Raw genomic sequence first — 12,605 nt, 5'->3', positions numbered from 1 at the left:
GTAGACGAAACGCGCGTCTGGCGTACTAAATTATAATCCTGATGCCTTTGATAACTATTTCAATATTGCCGTTAACAAAGCAAATAAGATTAAGTCATCTGGAGCTTTCTATTTGGTTAAATACGCATAGTAACAAAAGGTTATATATCTTGTAAGTTTTAAGGATTAATTTGCCATTCTCTAACTAACAGAACCATAACGAGATTATTAATCTTTTTTGGAATTTCTCGAGTATTATAAATGGATAACGCATCATATCGAATTTCTATAATTTTTAATGATCGTTCCTATAAAAAATATTTGTTTAATCAAGGATTTGTATAGTTAGATCTTACTTTACAAATCCTTGGTTTAATATATAAGAGTGCACACGACAGGAGTTTGTTTGTTTTTTAATAACCAGTAGATGGCACACTCACTCTGAACTTGTATGTATTAAATGTAAACTTCTCATATCCGAGATGCGTCTGATTCATATAGAAGACAAGGGATAAAAACATATTTAATCTTTTCTCGTGTTTTAAAATGAGCAGTTTGTTTTTTGTAAATCAGGAAAAGTGTCATTATCTTAAAATTTTCAGATGCAGTAACACTTTTAGAAAACTATTTGTAGTTATGGAATTCGAATGAAATCTAATTGCGTCTTTTTTTTCTGTCATTTAAATTTCTACCTTAACATGCACTGCTTTTTATGGAAATATAAAACTCTGTACTATCTTGTCGATTTCTGGGGTTTATTCCCAAAATCTGAACCCTTTGCTGATAAATGGTAATACTTCTATGTATCTTTTATTATGTTCATATACTGACCGACATTAGAAACGCAACACTAGATTATTTTTGTGTTATTTTTGAATGAATGTGTCAACGTCAAAAGCGATGACTGCCTGTTACAAACGCCAAAATAATTGTCAGAAAGGTCAAGAAATTCTGTCTGACATTTTTTGGGTTCTGTTTTACACCTTCTGATTTTGCATTTTTTCAACCCATTAATTGGTTTTGGCAATTATGCGGTTGGAACTTGATGGCTTTACAGGTTTTCCTTCAGTCAATTCTTTGGCAGGGCAGTTCATGTGAAACATTTATGGCATGAATCTGTACTCAATGGCACTCGGCAATTTGGTTAGCAGTTGACGTTGCGGCCGTAAACATGATTGGCAAATGACGTTGCATAATCAAAATTCTGATGATGTTTCTATGTCACTACACGTTGATCTGTTCATTGATGGCCAGCATTACACCTTGTCTACTTGTATCGTTGTCGGAAGGACAGTAGGACGAGTTTCTGAAGTCATACGGTATGGTTGCAGCACATTTATGTTTTCATGTTTGCAGTATTCTAAAGGGCTAATTCAGTTCTTTGTTTTTTTTATTTCTCAGACTTGGCAAAATGGAGATGCAACATTTAAAAAAAAAATAAGTAAGGCAAAGGATTGAAAGAACTGTTTCACAAGGCCAAAAAAACTGAAAAAAAATCGGTATGTTCAATAACCACAGGTAAGTCAGATTTAGATTTTTTGTAAGGAGAAAGAAGCAGGATAAGCATGATAAGCATGAAAAGTAGTTGTAAGAGAATCAAAAAAGATTTGGTAAAAAAAATCAACAAAATGAGTGTTGCGTTTCTAAAGTCGTTCAGTATATGTTATGTATATATATATATATATATATATATAACTCGTCTAAACATCAACCCAACAATGTTAGATCTGTGAATTTGCTTTCGCAAATTTTTGGTTCTTCCCTCGCCGGGATTCGAACCCATGCTACTGTGATATCGTGACACCAAATCGCCTGCACTGCAGCCGTCCCGCTAGACCGCACGACCACCTGGGCTCTCAAAAAAAGAGCTTTCGGTGGCCATATGTTACCTTTCCACGTCAGTTTTAATCTAGCGGCGTACTACAGTACATGATATATAAGGCATGAAGATGTTATTGTTACAGATCAGCTAAATTATCTATAGTAAAGGATCCTACAAATTAATGTAAGATACAGTCACAGAAATATATATATAGATTCTTATAATGATACCAGTGGATTGTCTGATTTATCCAATCGAGATAGTTAAATTATCATTTTTAAGTCCGAGTCTCGGCGAGGACTTTCAAATTTATAATTTAACTATCATGATTGGATAAATCAGATAATCCACTGGTATCAATATAAGAATCTATAGCTACACGTTCAATAGTCAAAATCTACGTAGCACTACGTAGCTGCTACGATATTGAACTCAACCCAGCATTTTGATTCATCTGGGTTGAGTTCAATATCGTAGCAGCTACGACTATTGAATGTTAAAGACTCGTTGCTACTTAGATGTTGATAGTAGCTACGTAGCAGCTACGATATTGAACTCAACCCCTGTTAGCTAAAAAGGTTATGACCCTTAAAATCGTCCAATGATCTTTTGAGATCACCGGTAAACACACATTGATTAAATTTTGTTATACAATGGGTTCGGAAAGGGATTAATTTCCATAGAATCAGAAAAATATTTATATATATATATGTGATCCGATGGATAGAGTTGTCACTGACTCAGACGTACTTATAAATATAATTATTTTCGTTGACTGTATCTTGCATTAATTTGTAGGATCCTTTACTATAGATAATTGAGCTGATCTGTAACAATAACATCTCCATGCCTTATATATCATGTACTGTAGTACGCCGCTAGATTAAAACTGACGAGGAAAGGTAACACACGGCCACCGGAAGCTTTTGTTTTTGTGAAGCCCAGGTGGTCGTGTGGTCTAGCGGGACGGCTACAGTGCAGGCGATTTGGTGTCACGATATCTCAGTAGCATGGGTTCGAATCCCGGCGAGTGAAGAACAAACAAAATTTGCGAAAGCAAATTTACAGATCTAACATTGTTGGGTTGAAACAATGTTAGATCTGTAAATTTGCTTTTGCAAACATTTTTTCTTCCCTCACCGGGATTCGAACCCATGCTACTGAGAGAAGAACAAAAAAAAATTGCGAAAGCAAATTTACAGATCTAATAAAATTGAGAATGGAAATGGGGAATGTGTCAAAGAGACAACAACCCGACCAAATAAAAAAACAACAGCAGAAGGTCACCAACATGTCTTCAATGTAGCGAGAATTCCCGCACCCGGAGGCGTCCTTCAGCTTGCCCCTAAACAAATATATACTAGTTTAGTGATAATGAACGCCATACTAATTTCCAAATTGTACACAAGAAACTAAAACTAAAATAATACAAGACTAACACAAGCCACTGGGTTGAAACAATGTTAAATCTGTAAATTTGCTTTTGCAAACTTTTTGTTCTTCCCTCGCCGGTATTCGAACCCATGCTACTGAGATATCTTGTCACCAAATCGCCTGCCCTGTAGCTGTTCCGCTAGACCACTCGACCACCTGGGCTTCAAAATGAAGCTCTCGGTGGCCGGGTGTTACCTTTCCACGTCAGTTTTAATCTAGCGTCGTACTACAGTACATGATATATAAGGCATGGAAATGTTATTATTACAGATCAGCTCAATTATCTATATTAAAGGATCCTACATATTAATTGAATTAAGAATGCCTTGCGTCTAGAAACACATTTATATTTTCCTACACCATAAAACCATGCAAGTCAGTGATTGGTAAATATACTGCAATGTTTTGCAGCTACATACCCAAAGAGGACATACACATAATAGCCGAATTCATCAAATTTATCTCATTTTATGTTTGCATTTTAGTAGATTATACAGATTGTAAAACTTTCAGCATTCCATCATGCATGTAACAAGTAAAGAATATGACACTTCTTATCCATTCGTTTGATGTGTTTGAGCTTTTGATTTTGCCATTTGCTCAAGGACTTTCGTTTAGAATTTTCCTCGGAGTTCGGTATTTTTGTTATTTTACTCTTTTCAAACTCGATGGAGGGTATTCGTTCTTATTATTTTGCCAGTTAAAACACCCATCTCCCAGGTGGTTGTCGTTTTCCTTCCGTGCGTATATATGGCACTAGCTCGACTAGTTTACAAAGAAAATTCAAAGTCGATCTAATTAAATAAATGAATGGGTTTATTCATATAATTTTTATTGGAATTACAAATTGTGAATATTCAAATTGTGTGAACAGAATGTTTTCGATTTAACTGAGTGTCGGTGTCGAATCGTATAAAAAATCGTATCGTATAAAAAGACTTTAGAAATCATTAGATATCGCAGTTCATTACTAGGATTCTAACAGGGATCATTATAGAATCTATGCAGCCTTTCAAATATTGAAACTTAGTCATCTTGGGTCTTTCTTCTTAATGAAGTTTTTCATTGAAAAATATATGGTAATTTTATAAAAAAAAATATGTTTAAAATCCTACCTGGACGAAAAATCTGGCCTTCACCAGCACGATTTCTTATAAGCACCATTTTGTTAATTTACATTATATCCAAATTCCATTTTGTTATAGTTATAAAAATCAAAAGGCAGTTTTATATTTTAAAATTCTCTAATTTATGTTTGGAAACAACAATATATGTATTAATTACAAAGGTCAGTGATTTTTGAAATATAATACTTTCGATCAATTGATCAATCACTCGCACAAAAAGAGTTAATGGACCAAATTAACAACAATTGTTTAATATTATATATTTATTCTGCTTTATTTGTTCTTTTTTGTGTTAGATTATTTTTGTTAGTTTCGTATGCTATATTATTGAATTCGGTAACATTAATTTTCAATCATACCTAATTCCTGATAATAGCTTTGATACCCTCTGAACCTCGTTGTCACAGAATTAAAATCGAAATCAATACACCGTTTAATTTGACAAAGATCTAAGACAAGGACATCTGAAGGAAATAGAATCAGATGGAAAATAATCAGTTTAAGAAAAACAAGATCTATTGTTATTTTGTTTAAAAAAAGCTTTGTACAATGAGGCTTCTTAGGGAAAATATTTGAAGTTTCTTAACACTAAGTCCTTTAAAAAAATGATTGTTCTTAAGATATAAATAAAAGAAAATGTTTTATGCGAAGCATAATCTTGCAACAGTAATAACTATGAAGAACGTGAAATAAAGTTATTCATTTCCATTAAGCTGCAAAATTAGAAACTATAATAAAGCAATGTTTTCATTGTTATTTTTTTTAGAAACAATATGGACTCAATGAAAACAAGAAATCTAGTTTTTTTTTAACAATTTAGACATTTAAGATTTCCAATTTGCCTCTAAATGTATTAAGATCTCAAAAGGGTCATTTTCTTTTTTCTTTATTATTTTGGAAAACTATTCTCTATTCTTAATGTTTTGTCCTATTTTCTCTATTCTTATTTGATCTTGTTGGTCCCTTTTCAGGAGTGTTGGTCAATGACTCTCTATTCTGTAAAACCCCGTCCAGACCCTCACTCAATAAACGGTCTCTAATAAATAAAAATGTATATATATACAATGTGTTAAACTCATATTGAGTTTGACTGTCCCTTTGGTATCTTTCGTCCCTCTTTTATTCGTAGTCTAGATTTTTTTTAAAACAATAGAGATTTAATATCAGAGAAAGGCTATCAACATAAATGAGGGACGGAAGATACCAGAGGGAGAGTCAAACTCATAGATAGAAAATAAACGGACATCATCATGGCTAAACATAAAAATACAAACCGACAAAGAATAGTACAGAAGATACAACATGGAAAACAAAAGAAAAAGCAACACGCACCCCACCATATAAGAGGGGCATTTTTTTTTCTGTATAAAACAATTTTGTCTCAATGTTACGGAAGCTCAGAGGAACATAACAACATAAGATTATAACGTTATCTCAATCTATATATTTGAATGTTCTAGCGCGTCGGATACAGTGCAGGCGATTTGGTGTCACGATATCTCAGTAGGATGAGTTCGAATCTCGGCGAAGGGGAACAAAAATTTACAGATCTAACATTGTTGGGCTGTTGTTTAAACGAATTATATACACGGAAGATACACGGACTTGTATCACCATCACTGCTGGTGATCCGATGGATAAACCTGTTGAAGAGTTGTCACTGGTTCAGACGTACTTATAAGTATAATTATTTTTGTGACTGTATCTTGCATTGATTTGTAGGATCCTTTACTATAGATATTTCAGCTGATCTGTAACAATCTCATCTTCATGGCCTATATATCATGTACTGTATTACGACGCTAGATAAAAACTGACGAGGAAACTTAACACCCAGCCACCGAAAGCTTTTTTTTTAAGCCAAGGTGGTCGAGTGGTCTAGCGCGTCGGATACAGTGCAAGCGATTTGGTGTCACGATATCTCAGTAGCATGAGTTCAAATCTCGGCGCAGGAAGAACAAAAATTGGCGAAAGCACATTTACAGATCTAACATTGTTGGTCTGATGTTTAGACGAATTGTTTATATATATAAATTGTTATTTCGATATAAATTAATTGTACGCAATAAACTACTGTTGCCATTATATGTTCCCCGAGTTGATTCTTCTTCATAAAATGCTGAACAGGAGCTGACATTAAAGTGCTTACTTTAAGGCATGACATGCAGCAAGAACCATGGACAGCTTTTGTGAACGGTCTTACGGTCTTGTGAACGGTTTTAAGACAGTAAATAAATTCCCTGAACAAACCTGCAAAGAATATTAAGAAAATGCAATGTTTGGAGTACCATATGCCAACCTAGTTGATGATTTTTTTATTTGTGGAAAAGACTGATAAGGCCGCATTAAAAGCTTTCAAGACAGTTATTTTGAAGATCTTATTAGGGTTCTTGAGAAAGATTAATTCATTTTGATGTAACGAAATAAATATATCGATGTCACGATATAAATTATAGAGATAGTGATATAATCTTCCGAGATAACGATTTAATTATATCGAAATAACAATATAATTCGTCTAAACATCATCCCGACAATGTTAGATCTGTAAAATTTTGTTCTTCCCTCGCCGGGATTCGAACTCATGCTACTGGGATATCGATACCAGATCGCCTTCCACTATATCCGACGCGCTATACCACTCGACCACCTAGGCTTGTCAAATATACGCTTTCGGTGGCCGGGTGTTATATATTGTTATCCAATGGATACCTCTGTTGTAGAGGTTTCACTGGTTTAGACGTACTTATATCATATTGTTATATATATATTGAGACAACGATATAATATTAATGTTGAGATCCCCATATGGTATACCGTACAATGTCAAGTTGATTAGAACAACTATATATTTACGTGTTCAAAATAGCCAAGAAAATTTGTGTACAAGTTTGTGTATATTTTAACAAAAGTCAATCGTTTGTTTATAAATTAATGACAAATTATTATTATCTTTTGGAAGTTTTGTATTGATCTGTTGAACAATAGAATATTAAGTAGACAATTAAAAGTACGGGTTGTGGGCGCCGCGCACAAATATAAAAATTGCTTGAAGATTATAGTATTACCGGAGAGGAAACAAGTACTGACAAACGTTATCATCTGTCAGTAGGATATAAACAGAGTATCAACTCTTCATGTTCAACTGAGGTTGAACTTCATCCGATAGTATCTTTTTAGATTGGACTATGGCGCACATACAGTTATTTTCTGTCACATTCAGTATAAACCAATCAATATTTAAATGACATTCATAAATCATGTATTTTCTCATTTGGACACAAAATAGTTTTTTCATGCAACACTAAATTGACTAATGCAGATTGACTACTTACTACTAAGAAAATCTATACGAGTACAATGAATCTGATATAATGTTTGACATAACTATATTTGCAAGGGCTAAGAATAATAAATTAAATTATTAAATCGTGGGACTGTCATTGCATTCTTTTCCATAAACAACGTAATCACCTTGCCCGGCTTTAGAGGGAAACATATACGTGAACTAAAAAGCCCAAGTACATAAACATAATAAACCCGGAAATCGATGCTTACAGTTCATGTATTTAGTTTAGATGTTATATGTGTTTTTCTCGTGGGATTTTGTCTGATGCTTGGTCCGTTTCTGTGTGCGTTGCGTTTCGGTGTGGTGTCATTGTTCTCCTCTTATATTTAATGCGTTTCCCTAGGTTTTAGTTTGTTACCCCAATTTTGTTTTTTGTCCATGGATTTATGAGTTTTGAACAGCGGTATACTACTGTTGCCTTTATTTACAGCTTTGTTGTTGTCATTAGTTTTGAATTCATATATATAACATAATTTTTTTTACTTTTTACATCGGACTTGGATTACTTTACAACGAGTTTAACTGTGTGCGTATTGATGTGTGTTTGTGTATTCTACATTGGCTAGAGATGTATTCTACATTGGCTAGAGATGTATTCTACATTGGCTAGAGGTGTATTCTACATTGGCTAGAGGTGTATTCTACATTGGCTAGAGGAAATGTGAAGGGTTGAGATCTCGCAAAACAATAATCTTTGTGGCCTTGGGTTGATTTCTCCTTTTTCTCTCGTCACACAGACAGTCGCTCTTTCCATTCTCAAATTTGAAGTCGTTCCCATCATTATTTTAATACATCTTAATTTAATTTAAACATTGTATTATATTGTGGTGTGTGTTGTATTGCATGCATGCATACTATAATAATACTTTACTGTGACGAATAGTTTATGAGAACACAATATATACGTTTGATTAAATTGTGTTTCACTCCTTTAGCACATTCAGGCAAATAAATTAAAGAAGTTTAAACTTCAACCCAAACCTGTTGATACAAAAGATTCCTGCCGAAAGTTCGACAAAATAATCCATTTAATTCACTTGTTCCTGAATTATTATTGTCAACATTTTGAATAATATTTTTAACACCAGAAAAAAATGATGAATTAACTAACTGAAAGTTATAGCCAGTGTCGAGACGTTCATTTTTTTTTTTCAAATTTTTATTGCAAACAAACCTGAACTACAAAATCTTATGATCAAAACTGTCTTTTATTCAAATTTTTATTTGTTAACTTACGAAAATTCTTCTAGTTTGATAGTAGTAATACAGTTCAATGTACTACGCAGAATTGAAAAAACACGCAATTTCTAATCAGAATGTACCGTTTTCATTTAATAGCCTTGAGTATTGATAGTTTTAGGTTCAGGTCATGTTATCAGAATATAAATATAACTATAAAATACATCCAATTTTGATTTAAATACTCAGACATAATGGAAATGTATTATATCGAACAATTTAAAACCGTTTTGAACAAAATAGACCAAATACTCCGATTCAGTTTATTTCATGGTTTTAAACAGGTAAAATCTAATTTGTTTCAACGGCTTTTCACATTGAAAGTTTAGGAAACATAAATTTCATATTTTAATTAGACTTAGTATTCTTGATATCCTGTTTGTTACAGTGTCTCAAGAGTAGAACACAATTTGTTCTATTAAAAAGATAAACTTTCAATACACCATAATTGGTTCTGATATTAAAATGTTTTTAAATTATCACATTTAAAATTTATGAATGAGATCTTATTCAGCTATTGTCATGTTTTAATTAAAACATAATCATTAATTATACTTTGGTATTGTTAATTACTTTATATTAAAATAATGGGAAAATAATCAATTCTTAAATTGATTTTCAGTTTATTTCACTTATTAGCAAGCTTACTTGGTCAAGGTTTTTGGTCAAAACAAACACGTGTTGCAGAAATCATATAAAATATATGTATATACTGTTTGATTATTAAATACTCTTGTCACAGATATGCATAAGTACACGAAGCATACCCATGCAGAATTCATTACTTTTCAGGAAAGATTTTGTTGAAATGCTTGAAATTAAGAAATATAAAAAAATGAAGATATTGTATGATTGCCAATAAGACAGACCCAAAATTGAATAGAAATTAACAAATACTGTTACCGTACAGCATTCAATAATGAGAAGAGAAAACATACCGCATAGTAAGTTTATAAGGCCCGATATGACAAATGTTAAACAATTCAAACGAAAAAACTAACGACCTGATGTATGTAAAAAACAATGAACGAAAACAATATTATATACAGCAACAAACGATAACCACTCAATAAGACTCGATCGTGACTTGGAACAGAATGTTGCGGGGTTAAACTATGCTGTCTTATGTTTTTTTGTTTTAAAAAGGTTTGTTATAAATCATACCAGTACTGAAGTAGTAACGACTGAGCTGACGATATTCTCGGGGACTGATAGTCCAACAGTAATGAACAAAGCAAGAGTCAAAACGAAACAATTTGTCACTTTTTTTCTTCTTATCAAATATCGTTCAAAAGTAAACTTGCACTGTCAATGCGATCGTCTGTAATTTTGGAAATTCAATTTCATGACATTAGGTGCATAGATTTGAAAATTATTTTTTTTACATTACGGATTGCTTCAGATGGTTAAAAATGAAAGAAACGGAAGATAATTTTTTGTATGTCTGTACATATACACTATGTAATTATTTTGTGTATCTCTATACCATTGTAATTTGGTTTGTTGAGAAATAAAGATATATAGAAGAACAAACAAACATAATGCACAAGAGTGAAATAAGGGATTCATATTTTAGTGTGCTATAGTGAATAATTTATTTTTGCTTATTTATTCTTGTACTCAATTTATTAAATATAAACTTAGACTGTTAACAGGGAAAAAAAACCTTATGGACTTTTAATTGCAATTTGGCACCATTTATATGTGGGCGGATATAAAATCAGCTATTCATTTCTAATTATACCACATATTAAATAATCGCCTTTAATAATACTATTGGTTTAATATATGTACGAAAACACGGTTGTACGCCAAGAATGCTATAGAAAAATAGGCTAAAAAGATAAAAACTTAAAAAAGAGAACAAAAGCTAAATTCTGAATCTAGCTCTGAATAGATGGAAATCACACAGATATATTTTTATCAAAAAATTGCCGTTGATTTTTCAATGACATTTAAAAAAAAGTCTCGCTTAATTCAGACTTGTATATTATCTTTTTTGTAAACAATTTATATACAGTAGTCAACAGATATTCCGAAAATATAGGGTAAAATATATATATAAAATTTATGGTACCAAAATCAAAAATACTTACTTTTTTAGTTGAATTCCTTTAAGAAATTTTCATGTCCTATGTTCATTTTACCACTGTTGCTATTATCAAAATATCATTTTTCTAATTAAACCGCCATTTTGTATCTGATCAAGCGTTCGGTAGTCAAGATCTTCCGTTTAATTCTTCATTTGGCTGATTAATAGACCGACACCTTTATTTTGATAGTATATATACAGGTGAATTGCTGACGGATAGATTATATAGTCAAGCAATTACCGTTTCCATCCATTTAAACAGATTAATTCTTTACGACCAATGTGTTTGATACATATACATTTTGAAGTTTAAATATGTTTTCAATATTTATAAATTTAAATACAAAGAATAAAGTTTAAATGTTAAATTAATACTTAACATTTGATATTAATATATGATGTAAACATGTTTACTATGTAAAAAGATTTTAAATTGTAAACTATCATTCATTTTTGTTTACTTCCTAACTCATTGTTACCGCTACTGGATGCGTAAGATTTTTAACAACGCAAGACGGTCGAAGCATGCACAGCACGAGTTGTAAAATTCAAATAGACATACATTTTTTATGATGAAAATGAAAAATGTTATTTATATAAGCAAAGTTAACAATAAAAGCACAACAACAATTAATACAAAGAAAAATAGGATTAATTATGCAATTGGTACGAACTGTGTACCTCAACTTGCCGACCTCTTGAGCTTCATGTGAGTCTTGTGTCCTTCATATACTTGTCAGAAACAAGGAAATTAAAGAATACAGATTATTCAATTTCACATTAATATATATCAATAAGGTTTTTTTCCATTAACAAAAAAACCAAACTTTTTAATGGGTTCCATTAATAATAATATAACCTCCAGAACTAGATATTGAATGAACAACATACACGGCATCCTCCGACTCATTTTAAACTTATAAAGGCAATCTCAATATACCGCTGTTCAAAAGTCATAAATCGATTGAGAGAAAACTAATCCAAATACCTCGAATTTAACATAAACGGTAATCATGGTGCCAAAATCATTCGGTATTCAAGTACTTGCAGCTGCTACTTATCTTTTTAAAACATTACCAGTGTCGAATCAAAGGGTTGATGAACCAGGTTAAATATGTTGGAGAACGCATCGTACTTTAAAAAAAAATGTCGAAAATATCAAGACCTAGTTAAAAACATATTTCGTATCAACTTCACAAATAATACATGATAGTCTGGAAGTATAGATTTAAGGCACTGACGTTGTTTATCATCTTAATTATATGTTATAGTAATCTTTTTATTTGTCTTCGTTAATGTTTACTGTTTAGTTCAATTTTGGTTTTATACTTTTGGCGTGGCTCGGTATTTATTACATGTAGTTATTGTGTTGATATTTTATGATCTTTTCTGTATTCTTCGTTTTCATAGTGATTAAAATTATACAGTTGTACCCCAATTGTTGTCAATTTTACCTTTTGTGTGTGTTTGTTTTGCCCACAAATTGTTGTCAATATAAAGGAATGCAATGAGACTGTCTTACAAGTGAAGTTAAGCTAGCAATTAAACTATACTCTTTTGTGC

The 12,605-nt window shown here is 32.0% G+C and overlaps 1 protein-coding gene across 2 annotated transcripts in view; it reads right to left on the bottom strand.

Annotated features, from left to right (window-relative positions):
* Positions 1 to 11,307, bottom strand: part of LOC134707576 (uncharacterized) — a 31,559-nt gene extending 20,252 nt beyond the window's left edge. Inside the window, exon 1 of one of the 2 annotated variants that reach the window (XM_063567472.1) lies at positions 11,047 to 11,307. Coding sequence is in view for 1 of the 2 variants with exons in the window: in XM_063567471.1 (XP_063423541.1) it covers positions 4,351 to 4,399 (49 nt within the window). In the remaining variant the exon portion in view is untranslated. Of the gene's footprint in view, positions 1 to 4,350; positions 4,441 to 11,046 lie in introns of those variants that run through there. The other variant, XM_063567471.1, reaches the window with a different exon arrangement.
* Between the last annotated feature and the right edge of the window lie 1,298 nt (positions 11,308 to 12,605).

This window comes from Mytilus trossulus, chromosome 2 (genome assembly GCF_036588685.1).
Source record: "Mytilus trossulus isolate FHL-02 chromosome 2, PNRI_Mtr1.1.1.hap1, whole genome shotgun sequence".
Lineage (NCBI taxonomy): Eukaryota > Metazoa > Mollusca > Bivalvia > Mytilida > Mytilidae > Mytilus > Mytilus trossulus.
The sequence above is the reverse complement of the archived record's forward strand: the minus strand, read 5'-3'. Positions and strand labels throughout refer to the sequence as shown.